Here is a 20,759-nt window from a genome sequence, read left to right as displayed (position 1 = left end):
CTGTTTTACAGCAGTGGCACTAGACTTTAACTGTCCCTCCAGTGGATTTTCAGAGGCAGTAAATCACACGAGAGGAGTTTTTCCCATCCTTTTCCTGCCAAGCAGTTGGTGGAGTTGAACTGCGTACTGTTGAGATTGCAGTACTGATTCTTACCACTAGGTCATCAGAGCTCGTTTAGTACACTTGTTACCAGCAAAGAGAGCAAACATACTGCACTGAGAAAGTCTGCAGTCATGGACCTCTCCAACTTATTGATGTCAGTTTTAGAACTAAGGTGTGCCTAATTCAGGGCTTGGTCTTTTCAGTCACTTGCTCTGCATCTGACAGCTGGACAGTGAATAGGGATGATAGAAGAAGAATTGATGCCTTTGAGCATTGTTGTTGAAGAGTACTGACTATCCCATGGACTGAAAAACAGCTGTGTCTTGAAGAAGGTACAACCAGAGTGTTCTATCGAGGATGATGAAGCTTTGTCTCACATACTTTGGGCATGTTGCTAGGAGAGGCTGTTCCTTAGAGAGGGTCATCATGCTTGGAAAGTTGGAGAACATGGCGAAAGAGAAGAAGATCCTTAACCATGTGGATTGATACAGTGACTTAAGGGTGGGTTCAGGGATGTCAGAGATTGTGAGACTTGCATGAGATAGGACAGGATTCAGATCTGTTGTTCATAGGGTTACTATGAGTCGTATGTGACTCGACAGCATCTAACAGCAACAACAATATCATCTTTGGTTGCTTTTTAGAAAATAATTTTTTCCTCTTCATTGCTTTGAAATTTTAAGTTCAGTTTCTATTGTTTTTTAACTCTACAAACATATATTTAAAGTACAGGAAAAAAATGGAGCTCTGGTGGCAAGAAGCTATGCTGCAATCCCAAAGGGATGTGGTTCGAGTCCACTAGTTGCTCTGTGGCAGAACGATGGGCACTCTCCCATGTAGTTAACTGCCACTGAAAACCCACCAGAGGGTCAGCTATGGGTCAATTCCGAAAACAACTAACTTTTTCATCCTCAGCACCAAAACAAACAGTGCCCTGCCTTTGAGTTGAGTCTGATTTACAGCACCCCTCCATAAATTTCTAAACCTATAAATTTTTAGAGAAAGAGACTACTCATCTTTGAGGAGTAGCTTAGTGGATTGGAACTGTGGACCTTTTGGTTACCAGACTGACAAGTTGCACACTATGTTGCCAAAGGTCCTTTTTATCAGTATCAAGCTTGAATATCTTCCTTTCTTTGGTTCTTTGTTATGTTCTTTAAAAAAAAAAAAAAATATGATCTCTAGTTTTGGATGTTGTTGGGTATTGTTCATTTGGAACTAACCCAAAGTTGGATCCTACTGTGCAGTTAGCCTACTGTTGGGTAGTAGTTTAGATTTATTTGGATTTGTGTATATGATAGTCTTCTAGTTGCTCAGCCATTTGTACTTTTCCTGTTGGGCCATCTCCTCCTTCACAGTCTAATTTTATGGATACCAACAAGCAGTGGAACTTCATCCTGGTTTTTTTTCCTTTTTCCACAAGTACATCTGACAAATACTCTTTTGATAAATCTGTTGGTATTAAATTTTGTCTTCCTCCCGTCCCCACTAATACTTTTATACTTGAAATAGTTCTGTTAAATACACATACAGGTTGACATTTATATTCTCACCACTTTGAAGATCTGTGGTGTTCTGATAGTCCTTTTTTGATTTTTGACATGGGATAGTTTACGGTCAGTCTAATTCTGATCCTTTTAATCTTTTTAAGTGAAGTAAAAGCTTAAGGTTTGTTGCTAGTGCTTACTCCAAACTGTGGGTATTAAACATATGTTATTTTTCTTTTCTGTTTGAAAAAGGTTCTGCCAGATTCTAATGAAGCATTTTTGCTGAAAGTTTGTCTTCGCTGGGGCATTTTTTGGTCCTTTTAGTTGCTTCAATTACTGTAATCTTTGTTTTTTAATTATTACATTTTTTTCTCAGTTGCCTTTCCACACATACCTGGTTCTGCTCCTTCATGGCCGAGTCTTGTGGACACCAGTAAGCAGTGGGACTATTATGCCAGACGGGAGAAAGAGCGAGACAGAGACCGGGATCGAGACCGTGACCGGGATCGAGACCGTGACCGTGAGCGAGAGCGAACCAGAGAGAGAGAACGTGAGCGAGACCACAGTCCCACACCAAGTGTTTTTAACAGGTTAGTGCATATACATAGAAGGTTAGCATATACATATATATGTGTGTGTTTGTATATCTGGTGGCTTAGTGGTAAGGAGTTATACTAACAGCCCAAAAGAACAGTGGTATGAGTCCACCAGCTGCTCCACAGGAAAAAGATGGTCAGTTTCCTGTGTGATTTATTGCCTTCAAAACCCAATGGAGGAAAAGACAGGGTAATGTGAGCATAATTTAGTAAGGATTAGTTTTATAAAACACAATAGATAGGAATGATTATATGAAACACAGTGTGAAGTAAGGGAAGTGTGACATTGGGTGTATGAATTTCATATGCACACCAACATAAAACTTAAAAAATCCACTGGTGGGTAAGCAGTGAATCAGTTACTATTCTCAGAAAGGATTGAGAAAATCGTAATATTGTTTGTTTTTAATATAACTTTACTAAGTTTTTAAAAAGAAAACATACTTCCCTTGTATGTGTTAAATAATTAAAACCATAGATTTATAGACACTCCATTTATGGAAAATAACTACCATGTACCCTAACTGATAAAAGACAATTGTCATTTTATCAGACTATCCAACCATATTGTACTTTATTTCTATCAGAAACAAAGGTTGTTGTTGTTGTGTGCCGTCGAGTCGTTTGTGACTCATAGCGACCCTATGTACAACAGCCCTAAACTCTGCTCTGTCCTGTGCCAATCTCATTGCCTCTGACACACCCATCCCGATTACCCCAGTCACGGAATCAATCCACCTCATAGAGGGTCTTCCCCTCCTGTGCTGTCCCTCCACTCTGCCTAGCATGATGTCCCTCTCTAAAGACCTGTCTCTCCTTACAACATGTCCAAAGTATGTCAGGCGAAGCCCCAGAATCCTTGCCTCCAAGGAGCAGCCTGGTTTAACCCTCTCTACGATGAATCTGTTTATTTTCTTGGCAGTCCATGGTACATTCAATACTCTTTCCAGCACCACAGCTCAAAGACGTCAACTCTCCTTCTATCCTCCCTAGTCATTGTCCAACTCTCTGATGCATAACAAGTGATTGCAAAAACCATGGCCTGTATTAGGCGGACCTTAGTCTCCACAGAGACACCATTGCTCTTGAGTACTTTAGAGAGGTCCCTAACCGCAGACTTTCCCATCGCAATACGTTTTTTATTTCCTGGCTACTGGTGCCAAGAGTGAACAGATAATATGTATATTCATGTATGTACTTATCTGTATAAAGGGGAAGAGAGAATATTTGCTATTTAACTACGTAAATACATGATTGTGTTAAATTTGAAGAATTACTTTGCAGAAAAGAGGAATTTTTTTCTAAGAGATTTAAAAGGAATGCATTTGGGTCACTCTCATTGCCGTTGAGTTGCAGCCAGCTCAGTGGTTTTCAGAGGATGTGAATTGAAAAGGAGGAGATCATCCATCTTTCTCCTAGGGAACAGTTAATGGATTAAACCTCATGCTTTTGGGTTAGCAGTGCAATTTCTTTCTTTTGGGTATAATTTCCTTTTGTACACATTAGAGCAGTTTTTAGATTGGAACCTTACTTTTATGATGTTTTTCTTTAGACCTGCATGTGCATAAATACTACCTAATTAGCTTAAACTGAGTTTGATTTTCAATTGTTGAACATTAAATCTGATTAAAACTTTATAGCCAGAGAAGCAGTGATGTAGAAGAATTTGTACTTTTCTGAATGATCCCAAGAATAAAGCATAGTCTGAAATACACCAATGAAGTTTAAGAAAAGGCTGTCTTTTTCTGGACTGACGTTTTAGCAATATGGTATGTAGTGTATGTTGTGTTACAAATTACAGGGTCATTGTTTTGAAAATTGCAGATCATTTTCAACATCTGTTTTTCAGGCAGTTTAATTGTGGGCCACAAAGAAGACTAGTCATTCTGGGGTGTTTGAAATGAGCTCTAATGATTTCCAGGCCCAGAGGAACCTTTGTGCTGCTGTTGCATATCAGACCAGCGGAGGGAAGAAGAGGTCTTTATATTTTGTGTGTAGGATTAAATGATCCACCATCTGTAGTAAGGTTCCCTCCATATGGCTGCCTTCAGAATCTCAAGGCACCAGAGCTAACAAAAGTTGGTTTTAGAGTAAGAGAAGAAAGGTTTCCAAATGACAAATCCTGAGCTAACTGCAGGTTATTTTGTGTTACTCTAGTCTGAGTCATTTTAACAGGCTTACTTTTTAGAAACAAACTCCAATATTTATAAGCTAGGGTTCAGCTTTATTCTGTTTCACATACAAAGAAATTATTAAAAGGTCATTGACTTTTAGAGAAAATTCTGTTTCCAAAGAAACCATTAGATTCATTGTAGAAAGAAAGCCTATATAAGCAAGCTGTCTGAGGGTCTGTTCTTGTACCAAGTACTTTATAGATACTATTGCTAATAATGTCTGGAAAGGATTGTTGCCTATATTGCAGATGAAAAACTAAGTTTTGGAGTAGTTAGGGCCACATGTTAGCAAATGGCAAAACCAGGATATGATCTTGAAGCCTATATTATTTTTTACTTTCTAAAACAACAAATTTTCTTTTTTAGAATACAGTAGTTTTTAAAAGCTTGATGTGGCACAGGCAGTAGTAATTATGCATGGGCAGCAGTATGCCTTGATTTTCAAGCATAGTTTTACTGAATCATTGGATCATAGTTAAACTGACTTGCTCTTTTAATAACCAAAGTAGTGGCCTAGCGTCAGTGAAGCAGTAATTGTGTTAGAATTCCAAGATTAACTTTCTAGAGCTTGGGTGCTGTATGTAGAGAATGGAAAGTATTGTGATCAAGATTGCCATTCTTGGTTTTTGGTTTTGATTGGGAAATTGGATCAGATTTTATTAGACTAGAATGTGTTTATTGTTAAGTCTTGAATAATGTCAAGTAGATGAGTTCTCTGTTGTCAGAAAAATCAGTAGAGATTATATGATCTGAAGTGGCTTAGAGCTAAATGCAATGTCTGCTTTTACTAAATAAGAATAATTCTTTTTTTAAGATTGAGGATATTACTGGTTTTAATTTCTTTTCATTTAGTGATATCTTAAGTATTTATTTTTTAAAAACTTTATTTTATCATTTTTTTGTGTGTACTGTCAAATTGGATTTTACTGGTACAGGAGAAAATTGCCCCTCCTTCTCCAACAGAGCATCTGGTGGATTCAAACCACATACCTCTGGAATTGCAATGCAGATTCTTTCCACTAGGACACCAGAGCTCCCTTAATATCTTTAGTATTTCTTAAAATAAGTCTTTCTAATAAAATGTTGTTATTCTTTTTTTAAAGTGTCATTTGGATAAATAAAAGTTGCTCAGAACTTTATAAGGCAAAAAATACAGTATCCACTTTAAAGAATGTAACTCCTGGGACATAATAACCTGCCTACTTTGCCAATCTCTTTCTATGCAATTACAGCCTCTAAAAACCCGCTGGAGGGTTGGCTATGAGTCATTTTCCACTCAAAGGTAGTTATTTATGTTTTTTAGTACTTAAACAGTAATGTTCAGTGAAGGTTGGTAAGGTATTATTTATGTATAACTTGATTTGGGGGCCAAGAACTTTATAGAATTCAGTGAATTTTGTCAAGATTTCAAAACAGGATAAAGAAAATTCCTGAAATCTTAAAACATTGCTTTGAAAACCCATTTCATTAATTCTTAAACATATGGAAACTTTGTCTTAATATGCCTTGTCTGAACCAACCCATAATTGAACTGCCAGCGTGCAGTAAATCACATGGGTAGAGATTGCCCATCCCTCTCCCGTGGAGCGGCTGCTGGATTCGAACCACATGTCTTTGCATTAGCAGCTTACTACTAAGCCTTACTACCAAGACATGAGTGTACTCTGTTTTTAAAAATTCCTCATTTAAAGTTGGCTATCTTTGTCTTCAAATCAGGAAGGCTGATCAGAAAGTATAATATGTCCTCTCTCTTGTTCTTTGTGCGTGTGTTTGGAGTTTGCATTTCATATGGACTTAATTGCTTGTTTTTACATGTAAAGGCAAGGCTATGCCATACTTACTTTTCCTCTTCTAGAACCTAGCTTAGTGTTTGGCTCTTTATTGTCAGGATCAAAATATAATACTTCTGCACGGGGCATTCTGCTGAGCTTCAGTAGTAATTAAACAATCAAAGGCTGCTTCTTAAGATAAGGAACTATTATCCAGGCTTTTTGGTTTAAGAGAACAAATATTATTGTGTACCATTGATTCAGAACCAACTCATAGCATGAGAGATTGCCCATTTTTCTCTTGTGGAAACAGCTGGTGGATGTAGAAATAAAATAACTTGCTCTTGATCACATAGCTGCTAATTAACAGAACCAAGAATAAAACTTGGGTCTCTGTGGATCTGCTGATAGTCCCATCATAACTGTTGCACTGAAATGTTTGCTGAAGTGGCCTGAAGGCAGCCTGCTTGCTGTGTGAGGTAATTTCATGATTTTGGAACTACACTAAGAATATGTTGTGTTTAGCAGACCTTGGTCTAATTTTAGTAGTCCAGTGGTAAAGACACTTATTTCTGTTATAATTTCAGTGATGAAGAGCGATACAGATACAGGGAATATACTGAGAGAGGGTATGAGCGTCATAGAGCGAGCCGAGAGAAGGAGGAGCGGCACCGAGAACGGAGGCACCGGGAGAAGGAGGAGACCAGACACAAGTCGTCGCGAAGGTTTGCTTTTTGATGCTCTCAGGGCCATGTTTTAAGCAGTGCTGGGCTTTGTAAGAGAAAAACAGGCTTGTTCTTCACGGCAAGATTTAGAATACATCTTTTGAAATACATATTTGGTTGAAATATGAAGTTTCAACTTAGATTTCTTAAATCTTAGCTGATGGCACTGTGTTTAATTCCAGCAAACCCAAATTAGTATGGAATTTAAAATATGTTGATATGTTAAATAAGACATCTTCTCATTGGGAAAATAATCATTTTGTTATATGAATAAGTGTATAATTGTAATTATTAAGCAAAGCAATATATAGTTTAATATAAAATAGAGAACCCTTGTTTCTTAAAAAAAAATTTAATACTGACAAATTATTCCTTGTTCTCATTTAGCATTTGATTTTGTAATTTACCATTAGACTTTCCAAGTAAATTACATAGATATTAGCTATCTAGGGTAATATTGGTGAAGATTAGCTTAGAATATAGATATAATGTCTGCATATAGACAGACTCAGAAAAACCAGTCACTGCCCAAATTATAAGAAAGAGAAAAATTATGAAACTTCGTTATTTAAAACCTAGCCTGCCAGTGAAGATTCATCTGCACAAAGTGTGTTGGGTTTTGTCCATATTTGTGTACTTAAACAGAACTTCCTCCCTCTTTCAGCAATAGTAGACGTCGCCATGAAAGTGAGGAAGGAGACAGTCACAGGAGACACAAGCACAAAAAGTCAAAAAGAAGCAAAGAAGGCAAAGAAGCCGGGAGTGAGCCTGCCCCTGAGCAGGAGAGCACCGAGGCTGCACCTGCAGAATAGGCATGCTTCGGGCCTTTTGTGTATAGTAGTGCCACAAGTAGAATCTATAAATCTTGTTATTTTTCTGGATAATGTTTAAAAAACTTACCTTTAATCTTGTTCTGTTAGTATAAAAAGTGACCCTCTCCCCTTTCCCCCCAAATAAAAGTGAATTTTTCATGTTAAGTTAAAATTTTCTGTCTCATAATATTTTAAAAAAAATTAAAAGACAATAATGATGTTATATCCAACCAAGTAATATAGTTAACTCACTCAACAGGGAGTTTAATGAGCTAACTTATGTTTAGCTCTTTAAACTATGGACAGATTGTTTATCACCTCTGTACAGAGCCTACCTTGGACATAATTTTCTGGAATTATTTAAAAACCAGTTTCCAAAAAAAAAATAAACCCCAGTTTCCTTTAGCGGTTGCATTGTAAAATATATCCAAAGGCCCCCTGTATGTCAGCATTTCAGCTAGTGTCTTATACTAGTCTCTCTGTTTAGCATATTAAAGGATTTACACCCATTTCTTACATCATGACGTCTTCATTGCAGGTTTTCTGTGTTACAAAGTTGAGTTTCTGGTGAGACTCATTGGGGCACTTTTATGTCCAAATTTTTCTATAAGACATTTGTGTGACCTGTGTAACTCATCCTTAATATAGCTGTAACAGGCACATCTACAAACACTGGTCACTGTGAAATAAATGTATATTGCTTTCATGGTCATCCACGATGAAGCCGGCTTGGCCTACCTCAAATCTTTCTCAGGACGCTTTTTGGTCAAGTAGTATGTGGAGTTGTTTATACAGTTACAAACTGTATTGTGAAGGAAACTTAATGACAGGCTCTTTAGATTGATTAGTCATTTCTTGTTAAAATGAAGAAAATCCAAGTCTGAAATTCGGTGAGCATTTTTAAGGATAATCCTAGCATGTTTCTATCTGTGACTGTAACAGATAACATGGTATGTGAGAGATTGAAGTCTTGTTGGATCTTTTAAAAAGTGACAATAGAGGAGAACTTAATGAGTACCATATATTAAACACAACTATACTTTTTGAAAAATATTTATTCTCATTTGACAAACATCTTCATTACACATTTTTTAAATTCTCTGGTTTTACATTACTTTTTAAATGCCCATAATGTGTCATTTGCAGGTTTGGCAAATGCTGGTTTCTTAATTTAACTCAACAATTTTAATTCATTGGGCCTACAAACTGTGTCAGCTGTTTAACGACATTTTTATTGAATAGAAAAATATAAACATAAAGTTGTAGAGTAATGAAATCCTCCACATAGAATAAAAGCTATAGAGGTTTTTGGGGTTTTTAAAATTTTTTCTGAGGTGTAACTGGCTTTCATGAAATTATATTTTCCTGACATTAATGTTTACATTTTTACAATGCGTCCTTTAAATACAAAAATTGAAAAGATAAATAGTGTGTTTGAACTTAAACTATTTGTGATTTTCCATTTTTTCTGTTATGCCACTGACTATAAAAAAGTGCCAGGCCAGGAAACGATAGTGAGAGTAATTCTTCCTTTAAGTTCTTTGAGCATCCTTGCTAAGCAAGCATGTATCATTCCTGATGTACTTCTGCCATTGACAGCAAGAAGAATATCACCACATCTAAAAAGAAATAAAATGAATGATTAACACCTTCATCTGTAGCTGACATTATGCGACCTTATTTTGATGCTTCTAGTTTTTGTTACATCTGTCAAATTTTAGTAACATTACTTAAAATTAAGGGGTTCCCACCACCACTGAAATTTTCCAAATCCCTCTCCACCAATTTACATTCCTTTCAATTGTAAGAGGACATAACCTGAAAGCATACCAAATTGTAGTGTGGGAGTAAATGGAAGCTATTTGGATTTTATAGTTCAATTTTATTCACAAGTTTTTAATGTCTTACCCCCTCCCTCATTTAAATACATATAATGAGAAATTTATCCATTTTCACCTTTTCTTTTTTTCAGTTATACGTCTTACTGCAAATGGACCAAACTTTTACATATATAAAATGAAATAGAAATATTTAGCTATATTTTTTGTTAGTTATTATGATTACCTAATTCTTCCATCATTGTAAGCTGGTGTTCCTTCAACAATGGATTTAATAAAAAAAGGTTTGTTCCCATTGTATTCTTCATACCCTCCTACAATGCAGAAACCCAGACTTCCAGCTGTGTTTCTTCGTAGTACAACATCTTTACAGCTATACAAGTATCTGAAATAGAATGTAATCAATGTATATGCACCATTAAATATTGATGAACAATTATTTTAATTTTCCCATTTCCTTTTTTGGCCTTAGTTTATTAAGCTTGGTAGATCAGAGGCCTCATTCAAAATTGTGTCATAGCTAGCTGGGTAACCTTTGTGCTGTTAGCTGCCTGTTCTTCAAAGCTAAACACTAAAAAAAAAGTAGAGGAAAGACCCCTCTTTTTTTCATCTTACTGAGAAAGATAACCCTATTTTTGTTTTAAACAAGACTTAATTCCTCATTGTAACAAAGCTGGAGATGCATGAATCCCTTCTAATACATCAAATTAAAACATACTTATGGATCACAAATAAGGAACTCCAATAGACTTAAAATTAAATTTATCCCTAATTATTTGGTTGCCAATATTTTAACTTTTGGGAGATACCTATTTATCTATCTAGATATTTGACATCTAGTTATACATATTTGATAGTTGATAGAAAGGTATGCCGACACAAAGTGAATGAAAGGTCGGCAGTTAAAGATTATGAGAAGAATTCATATTGGGGCAGAAATAAAACCTGACAGTAGTGTGAATAGCAAGTTGTAAACAGAATGGGAGAAGACGAGGTCACTTCTGTAAATGAGTAGAGTCCTTAGCTAAAATAAAAAATGAAACTGAAAAAGCAAACTTCTTTACAGTGGTAGTTGGATCAGTGTTAACATAAGTATAGGCTGAGTACAAGCTTAGAGCTGTAAGAAAGGTGTATCAAGAGTGGACCAAAATCTCCTGGTCCAACCTATGTAAAGCTATTATTTAAAAGAAAATTGGAATTTTCTTGTTGATGAAAATCAGGATATGACTGTTTTATAACCTGTACATTTGTCATTAATTGCTTTTTAAAAAAAAAAATAAAAAGTCTTGTGACATGGTTTTTAAGTGATGAAGCTGGTCATTATATTTATTACCAACTATGCTAAATCAATTAACATGAGTTTTCGTGTTACAGGATGTTACTGTCTCGCTCTTGAAATAAAAGCGTTTTACTAGGTGACAGCCTTTACTGTTCTAAATTTCCTTTCTATTCCATTTTATAGCTATTGTCAGACATACACATCTTTTACAGTCAGAAGGTTTTTTCTGCAACCTTAATAGCTTTCAGTAGAAATGTCATTAAGTTAAGTGGTATGGTAAATCTTTCTTAAAAATATTAATCTGTTTCATAATGAGATTTCATTTTATTAGTAAATTCATCTTTTAGGAGCTTGATGTGTTATTTAATGATCTATTGACTGCTCCTGTGTTTCAAAGCATGCATTTGATGTTCCAGACATTTCATAGAAGGAGGTGGTGTTGCATGCCCATTGAAGAAGTCAAAGAATTAGATTCTTACTCAAGGTCACAATCAAATACCTCTCTTGATATGTCCCCAGCCTTGACTTTTTATACCTGTGAGCAGATAGAATACTTGAAAACTTGCTGTCAGTGTGTCTTACTCTATTGAGTATTGATCTGTTGATTATTCATGAAGTATATTTTGTTGTGTCTTTTTGGACCTCACAGTTGACTCTTATTGCATATTTCATATCGATGAGGTGTGAACCTATCTATCTAAAACATATATTCCAGTATCAAAAATATTGAGTGTAAAGTCAAGTATATGATTATTTTCTTAGCCTTGTTTTTATATTGACGAGTCAGCCTAGCATAATGACCATTTCGTCATTGTCTGACTATATTTGTGGCCTTGGTCTCTTAAGTCCTTTAAAGCTTATATTAAATAAGGTACATAACTGGTTTATGATAACAAATGAGTCTACATTATATGAATCAAAACATTATTATTGAATCATGTTAAAGATGTTTTAGTGTATCTGAAAGTGTTTAGTATTTTTAATGTATCTACTGTATACTAAGACAAACATTTGACTAATGTTAAGTAGAAACTACCTGTTTTGACGTGTCTATTGATGCAATGTAAAGACAGAGTGAGGAATAGAACCAATTTGTAATCTGAGGACTACATGTATACTGCACAGAGTACAAATCATATAACACCTGTTTCAGCAAATACAGCATGATGGTAAGCAATGCATGACTGAATTTGAGTTGAGGATTGAGCCTTATGCTTGAACCAGTGTCCAAAGGCACAACAAACTATTTTTATACTTTTATCAGTTGATGAACAGGCATTATTACCCTCTAAAACAACTTGTTAGATTCCGTGGAGTCGGGACAGACCCATAGCTGACCCTCCAGTAGGTTTTCAGAGGCAGTAATTCGCATGGGAGGAGATTGCCCGTCTTTATCACATGCAGCAGCTGTTGGACTCAAATGCCATGGGATTAGCACAGTTTGTTACCACTAGGCCACCAGCGTTCTTGAACTAGACAGTTAATATGTGCCTGGAAAAGCCTTCCAAACGAATTGCAAAGTAACACAACTGTGAAGGTCATGATCTTAACTTCATTTTCATTTTGAGTTCCTAATCTCTCTTCTGCAGTCTAACTTGACCACTACCCTTTCCTACCACTCTCCTTACTCACAGGCTCCAGACACAGTCCTTTTTGCTATTTATGGTCTATACAAGATTGTTCCAATTTAGGACTTTTGTGTTAACGTCTCCCTTTGCCTGGAATGTTCTGACATTCTTCACATGGCTGACTGCTAATTGCTATTTATGTCACAGATAAAATGTCTTAACTTCAGCACCCTTTCCTAAACACCTATCAATAGATGGCATCTAAGCCAGATGGAATCTAAGACCTATGGGAGTGGAAGCACTAAATAGATAAATGATACAGAAAGATAGGAGAATGGGGATCATAGTAGAAGTGCTTGAAAAGGAAGTTTTGAAAGAGTAATGACTAGTAATGATATGGATGAGGGCCATGAGAATGGGAAAATAAGAGATCCATGCACAAATTTTTGGTCACCTTGGAAAGAACAATTTAATTTTTTTTAAATTATTTTTTATGTGTGTACCATCAAATCAGATCTGACTGGTACAGGAGGAGATTGTCCCTCCTTCAGCAGAGCATCTGGTGGATTTGAACCGCACACCTCTGGGATTGCAGTGCAGCTTCGGAAAGAACAATTTAGTGGCAAGGGGGCAGTGTGGAGAGAATGTAGTTTTTGTAACCAATGAAAAGAACTTGATAGGACAAGTAGTGGTGTTAGGTTCCATCTGGTTGCTGCTCACAACCCTGTGTTGAATGAAGCACTGCCAGATTCTGTGCCTTCCTCAGAGTCTCTGCTGTGCCTAATTAAGCACATTGTTGCAGTCACTTAGAATCCAGTTTCTTGAGAAGGGTCCTCCCTGGTCCTGTTTTTCCAAGCATGATGTCCTCCAGGGACTGGCACCTGCTGATAGCAGGCCAAGAGTATGTGAGATGATTGATGTCTCATCATCCTTGCTTCTAAGGAGCACTCTTGTTGCACTTACTCCAAGACAGACTTGCTTGGCAATCCATGATATATGCAATATTATTTGCCAACACATAAATGGCATTAAGTTTCAGTCTTCTTGTTCATGGTCCATGGTATATGAAGCAACTGAAAAACTGGTGTGAATCACATGCACTTTAGTCTTTAAAGTGATATCCTTGCTCTTCGAGATTTTAAAGAGGTCCTTGGAAAATTTGACTAATGGAATAAATTTTTGTGGGGCTTTTTTTGTTTGTTTGTTTTGATACTACTAATACTCCCATATGTGCTGATCAAGAATCATAAAAACTTAGAATCCATGACAGCTTCAGTCTTTTCTCAAGCTGTTTATTGGTCTCGTTGGGAGATTTTTGTTTTATATAATCAGTGTAGACAGTGTCAAAAAGTGTGCGTGTTCAGGGATAGAAGGAACACAAGCGAGTTGAGAGAGGCTTGTAATTGTTTTAAAATGTTAAAAACTTGGAAGATACTGTAACTGGTAAGAAAAAAGAGAGTTCAGGGCTCCAGAGAGAGGAAGGATGTTCTTTTAAGAACCATATGAAGGTGCGGACAATCAGAGCATCATGTGGAGAAGAGGAAACCAACCCTCACACTCCTTGCTTCTGAGTTAGAACTGACTCCTAGGAGCTGATTCTCCATTGCGTTTCTGAGGTTGCAGGTAACCGTCTTTCTTCCTCAGAGCTGCTGGTGAATTTGAACTCGGAGAGGCACCATCTTTAATTATTTATTAATTTTTTTAATTTCAGTGAACATCTATTGAGATTTTTGGACTTCCATTCATTCATTGTTGCACTTTTCTCCCCGCCCACCCCAACCCCACCCCCAGTTTGCTCCTCTCCTTGAAAAGCAAAAGAAAAATTCCTTCATTGGTACACAATCCCCCCTGCACACCGCCATCCCCACCCCTACCCTGGTATACTCCACTCTGATATTACCTCAAAGATGGTGCCTCCACTCTCCCAAGGGGTGGAGAGTGGAGGCACCATCTTTGATGTAGCATTAGTAACTTCCTATGCACCATGCTCCTTTTTCATTATCCCAGGAAGGGAAAGAATTTCTGGAAACATCTCGGTAGGATGGGATGGGAGGGAGGGACAATCTGATTTTAGCTTGTGAAATGGTGAATGGGGTTTGTTGAGATACTGGAGGTTTAGTTGTCCATGGGAAATCACTGCTGTGGAGATGAGAGAATCTGATAGATGAGAAATGGAGAAACCAACTTGGGTTGCTTTGAAGGCCTTTGAATTAAAGGATACCAGTTCTTTTCTGCAGCAGTGCTCTAAGACCTATAGATTGACTTGGAGAAAGCACACATAATTGGCTAAATTAGGGTTTGTAATTTTACAAATAGTCCAGAAGATAGTTCAGTAAGGAAAGATTGAAAGATGGGAATGGAAAGAATTACTTCGTTTAAAAAAATGAAGTGATGGTTCATGAATATTAAGGGAGTTGGGATGGAGGTGAAGACAGGAGGGGGAAAGTAGAGGGATCAATGGACTAGAAGGGCTAGGGACCTCAAAAGGGTAGAAGGGAAAGCAGTTCTGGAAGATGAAGTTTGAGGTACACTAATAGAAGTGGGTGCTTGGAGTCCCAATTCTTACACATTGTGTCATTACCCACTCTGAGGGTTGTGCTTTCCTAATCAATTACTTCCTCTCTGAAAATTAACAACTCACTGTATGTAGTTTCTTAGTCTTGATAGCTTCTGAAACTTGTATTTTCTGTCTCATAAGGTTGAATTCAAAGGATATTTTCTGTCATTTCATTGGCCTTTTGTTCTCAGTTACCTTCAGCAGCTTCCTTCAAGAAGTTTTTCAGCTCTCTTCTCAGGAGACTTCAATAACCCCACACCATGCTCTTCAACTACTGTTTGCATGTTGAAACTCAACTTCCTCCAAAGAACACTTCTCACAGTGTGTACCTCTCAGTCTAGAGATCAGGTGGAGAGTCACCAGTGGAAAAATGGTCTTCAAGAGATACCTAGCTTCCTTCTAGTTCAGCTCTAATTACTTCCTCAGTATATAGATTGAATAGGTATGGAGAAAGGACACAACCCTGATGCATACCTTTCCTGATTTTAAACCGTTGTTCTGTTCACACAACTGCTTCTTGGCTGATGTAGGTTTTGCATGAGGACAATTAAGTGTTCTGGGATTCCCATTCTTCTCAGTGTTAGCCATAATTTGTTATGATGGTCAGTAAAAAAAAAAACCAAAACATTTTTCTAGTATTTTTTTGCTTCTAGTCAAGGTCCATCTAGCATTAGCAATGATATCCCTCATTTTACATTCTCAACAAGAAGAGATCAGAATTATTTCCACTAACACATATATCAATCATATGGTGCAATTTTCCAGAGGCTACGTTATGGGTGATAAAACAACAGATTGAGTCCAGTACAAAAATGAGCTGTCTTCAATTAAGGCAGACGTAAAAAACATTTCTGACTATAAAATGATGGCACTATTCTCATTAATTTTTTTAATTGAAAGATAGTTGCATGTGTTAACTTGTAATGGGTTTACTTAAGTAAATACTGATACTTTCTCATTTACAATAACTGACAAAGGATATTTGGGATAAAAAATTTGTAAGAGACATAGTGACTAAAAATAGGCTCAAGTGTATCAGATGATGAAGGTGCACAGGATAGGGCACAGTTCAGATTATGGGATTGCTATGAGTTGTACAACAGGGGAGTCAATATGAAAAACTTGGAATTGTTACACAAGACATATTAATTGAACACAAATGTCCCAATGGTAACTCACTTTCAGCATAGCCAAAGCAACTAGTAACTCTTCATCCTTTCCTACCATGGTAAATGAACTGCATTCATGGTCCCAATTCTTTATCCTCCCCTCCATGCTCATTATTACAGAACTTTGCAGTGTCTCCATATTCACATTCTAAGGTCAACTATAAGATCAACCAGAATCTAGACGTAAGTCCAGCAAAAACAGGTAGAGCCATTGTTATGGATTGAATTATTGTGTCCCCTTGAGGTATTTGATGGAATCCTATACCTGTATATAAGGTGCACTTGCCTAGGAAATGAAAGGTCATTGGTTTAAACATTCCATTCTACTTCAGTAAAGATTGCAGCTTTGGAATCCTTAAGAGGGAGCCCTACTTTGTCTGGTAGTCTTGCTTTGAGTTGGAATTGACTTGATGTCAAGGATTTGGGTTTGGTTGGATTTGTAGATGTATCCCATTTGAGATAGGCCATATCAATAGAGAATATGTCTTAAAGCTATTGACTTCTAAAATATACAAAGCACAGATTAAGCTCAGGATGAAGCACTAGCCAATCTTGCTCAAGAGATTGATTGTGACAGATGGATCCAATAGACCATTACAGAAGCGTTCCAGTTTACTTGAAAAGGAACAGAGGCAGGCGGTGCCAATGATGGAAAGATATCTGCCTCCAAAAATGCCCCAGGCAAGAGAAGAACTAATGCAAAGACATGATTGTAAGCATCTGTTGACAAGGACTATGCCATCCCAAGAATAATTAGGAGATTAGTTGAAGAGTTGAAGAGAACATAAAAAATAGTGCTGCCTTCATTTCCAAAGGTAGACATATCACTTCTGTGTCATTTTGCAGAGTCAGATCTTAGCTACCTTTGTTCTGGAATGTGGGTTTGCAGTTCAGATGGGCCTATAGAATAGGGCTGCTGCTCTAATATGAAGGGCAGGGCCACCCTGCTTACAAGGGGGAAAGAGCCGTTTAGGGTGAGAGAAATGATTTATCTACTCATGGGGAACAGGAGAATGGGGTAAATCTAGATAGTTCTTGTTACTGTGGTAGTTTCATCCTTTAAAGTCACCTTGAACACTGAATTAGGGAATTCTGAGAGCTTCTAGTCACATTTTGATGAACTGATCATTAAACAACTTAAACTGAATTCAAAGTTCCACCAGATCTGAGGACCCTCCACCCAGAGTCTGAAGACCATACCAACATCCATTGTCTGGACAGTTGGATAATTTCCCAGACATTCCTGAAAAAGAGGAACACTTTCAAGTCTTGAGAGAGAATGTAATTTGTTCTACTCTATTTGAAACTTGCTTGGTGCCCATGATCATTTCTTTCTCTCCAATTTATCCAAAGTAAAGGAAATGTCTACCTTGTATTTGTCCAACTATTGTGCCTCAGAAGAACAAACATCAGCATTTCTTAAGCTGAAGGAAATGAAGAACAAATTCAAGCTTCAAGTTGCAATACGTAAAGATGCATTGGCAGAATATTGAATGATCCAGAAAGCATCAAAAGAAGATGGAAGAAGTGCATAGAGTCACTGGACCAAAAAGAATTGGCTGACACAGAAGAATTTAATAAAACAACAGATGATCAGGAGGCAGTGATGATGTAGGAAGAAGTTCAAGCTGCTCTGAGTGAATTGGCAAAAAACAAGTCCCCAGGAATACCAATTGATGGAACACCAATTGGCATATATCAACAAATGCTTCCTTAGATGTGTTCGCCAAGTTGTACCAAGAAATCTGGAGGATAACTACCTTGCCAACAAACTGGAAGAGATTAATATTTATTTCCATTCCAGAAATAAAAGGTGACCCAACAGTGTGTAAATTATTTACCAATATCAGACTAATATCACACTCAAGCAAAATTTTGCTGCAAATTACCTCAAAACAACAGGAACCATACATGACCAGAGAACAACCAGAAAGACAAGATGAGTTTAGAAGAGGCCATGGCACTAGGAGCATCATAGCCAATGTTAGGGGATGTTGGCTAAAAGCAGAGAGTACCACAGGTATGTGCTTCATTGGCTGTGTTTCATATGCAAAGGCATTTGACTGTGTGAATCACAACAAATTGTGACTAACCTTGAGAAGAATGGGAATACCAGAGTACTTGATTGTGCTCATGCAAAACCTGTATTTGGACCAGGAGGCAATTGTTAAACAGAGCAAAGAAATACTGCATGGTTCAAAATCAGGAAAGGAGTGTCTCTCAGATGATCCTATCTCCATACCTTTTCAATCTATGCAGAACAGATCATTCATGAGGAATGTGGCATCAGAATTGGAGGAAGATTCATCAACAACCTACGTTATGCAGGTGACACAAACTTGCTGAAACAGGAGGACCTGAAGCACTTGCTGCAGGTCAAGGACTATAGTTTTCAATGTGGATTGAAGCTCAACATAAAGAAGATAATGATTCTAAACACTGGGTCAATTGGAAGCACCATAAAAGATGGAGGAGATTGAGATTGTTAATTTCAGCTTGCTTGGTTCCACAATCAACACCAGTACAAAAATCAAAAGACTAATTGCATTAAGAAATTCTGCTGTCTAGGACCTCTCTAGAGGGCTGAACATGACATCTAACAATAACATCTTGAGTCAATCTTGTTTGAGAAATGGAAGAGGTTAAACATGCAAACTGAGTAGTGATGGGTGGAGATGCCAAGCCACAGGGAGGATGCCCAGGAGTAGAAGCTTGGGAGAGATAAGAAACTGTTTGCAGAGACCATCTAGCATCAACAACATCAATTTGAACTTCTAGCTCCCTAAATTATAAGAAAACTAATTTCGGTCATCTAATAGCATCTACTTGTGGTATTTCTACTACAATTATTGTTGTTATGTTCCATCAAGTCACCTGTGACTTATAGCGACCCTATGTAAATTTGTTGTCAGGGACCCTCTGAAGCCTGCCCTGTCCTGAGCCAGTCTCACTGACTCTGATACACCTGCCCCCATTGCCCTAGTTACTGTATAAATCCATCTCATCTGGGGTCTTCCTCTCCTGTGTTGTCCCTTCACTCTTCTGAGCATGTTGTCCTTCTCCAAGGACCTGTCTCTCCTGGCTATGTGCCCAGAGTATGTGAGACAGAGCTTCAAAATCCTAATCTCCAAGGATAAACTTGTTTTTTACCTTCTCTAAGACAGACCTATTTGTTTTCTTGGGAGTCCATGGTACTCAAGAATCTTCTCTAGCACCACAACTCAAATGCATCAATTCCTATTCTGTCACCCTTTGTCATTGTCCAGCTCTCTGATGCATAGTAAGTAATTGCAAAGACCATGGACTGGGTCAGGTACACCTTAGTCTCTAGATTGGCATCGTTGCTTCTCACTCAGTACTCTAGAAAGGTTCCTGAGAGCAGATTTACCTAATGCAGTTTGCTTTTTTATTTCCTGACTTCTGGTGTCACAGGTGTTGTTTGTGGAGCTGAGCAAGCTGTAATTGTCAACAACCTCAATCCCTTCTCCATCTATCATGGTGCTGCTAATTGGCCTAGTGGTGATAATCTTTGTCTTCTTGATGTTGAGCTTCAATCCATATTGAAGACTACAGTCCTTGACCTTCTGCGGCAAGTGCTTCAGCTCCTCCTCAGTTTGGATAACTTAAAAAACCACTTAAATTCTCTCCCCCTCTCCACACACACACGAGTCTCATGGCTGCCTCATTTGTGTCAGTAGAACTTCGTTCCCTAGTTTTCAATAGTTGATTTTTTCATAAGTGCCATGTCTTCCAAGGTGCTTCTGGTTGTACATTTCAGTTAGCAGTTGAACGTCTTGTCCATTTATACCACCCAGAGACTCCTGGGTGGTGTTGTATACCATCAACCATCAAGTCAGAATTGACCCTTAGTTCACCCTCTAGTGGGTTTTCTGAGGCAATAAATCTCATAGGATGAGACTGCCCATCTTTCTTTCATGGAGCGACTGCTGGATTTGAACCATCTGCTTTGGAATGGCAACACAGCTCCTTCCCACTAGGCCACTAGTTATTATAAAAGTGAAATCTAATTTCTCTCCCCATTGCTGTTGAGTCAGAGCTGACTCACAGCTGACCCTTCAGTGGGCTTCTAACACTGTTCAAATCCACTAGGGTCAAGATGAGGAATCTCGTCCTGTGCAAAGCACAGCGTTAGGGCTAGAATTAGAAGAGTGGAGCCTTTGGGTTAGAATTAGGGTCTATAGCATCAGAGCTCCCTTACCAAACTTAATACCTCATAATAGAGCACAGATTCCAGAGTCACACATCTCCATTCAAATCTCAGCTTTGTTTATTTCTAGCCATGTAGCTTTGGGCAGAGAAGCTCTGTGATGTAATAGGTTCTATGTTGGACTGCTAATAGAAAGGCTGGCAGTCTGAATGCACCAGCCGCCCTTCAGGAGAAAACCCTCAGCTCCTGTAAAGATTTGCAGCCTTGGAAGCCTGATGGAAGGTTGCCATGAAATGGAATCAACTAAATATCAGTGGCTTTGTTTGTTTTTTACCTTGGGAAGTGTTACTTAATGACGCTTTGTTTTAGTTTCCTATCTTTAACGTGAGATACTATTATTACTTTAAATGAGTTAAAATTGAAATTCTTTATAAAGAGCTCTAGGCTGTGTGTCTTGCACATTGGAATGGGTAGATAAGCATTAGCTGCCACAGCCACTCATACTGCTGCTGAG

General features: G+C 37.7%; 2 protein-coding genes across 4 annotated transcripts in view; one reads left to right on the top strand and one right to left on the bottom strand.

Moving 5' to 3' along the window:
• Positions 1-8,036, top strand: part of FIP1L1 (factor interacting with PAPOLA and CPSF1) — a 102,041-nt gene extending 94,005 nt beyond the window's left edge. Inside the window, exons 16-18 of one of the 3 annotated variants that reach the window (XM_006898093.1) lie at positions 1,967-2,180; positions 6,717-6,854; positions 7,519-8,036. In XM_006898093.1, coding sequence (XP_006898155.1) covers positions 1,967-2,180; positions 6,717-6,854; positions 7,519-7,666 — 500 coding nt within the window. In that variant the 3' untranslated portion in view covers positions 7,667-8,036. The remainder of the gene's footprint in view (positions 1-1,966; positions 2,181-6,716; positions 6,855-7,518) is intronic. The other 2 variants (XM_006898092.1, XM_006898094.1) reach the window with 2 other exon arrangements.
• Positions 8,037-9,149: 1,113 nt separating this feature from the next.
• Positions 9,150-20,759, bottom strand: part of LNX1 (ligand of numb-protein X 1, E3 ubiquitin protein ligase) — a 143,823-nt gene continuing 132,213 nt past the window's right edge. Inside the window, exons 10-11 of the mRNA XM_006898091.1 lie at positions 9,731-9,889; positions 9,150-9,285 (exon numbers count right to left, since the gene is read on the bottom strand). Of these exons, the coding sequence (XP_006898153.1) occupies positions 9,150-9,285; positions 9,731-9,889 (295 nt within the window). The remainder of the gene's footprint in view (positions 9,286-9,730; positions 9,890-20,759) is intronic.

Source organism: Elephantulus edwardii, unplaced genomic scaffold (genome assembly GCF_000299155.1).
Source record: "Elephantulus edwardii isolate Elephantulus edwardi_28Jun2011 unplaced genomic scaffold, EleEdw1.0 scaffold00220, whole genome shotgun sequence".
Classification (NCBI taxonomy): Eukaryota; Metazoa; Chordata; class Mammalia; order Macroscelidea; family Macroscelididae; genus Elephantulus; species Elephantulus edwardii.
This window is presented reverse-complemented; position numbering and strand designations above follow the sequence as displayed.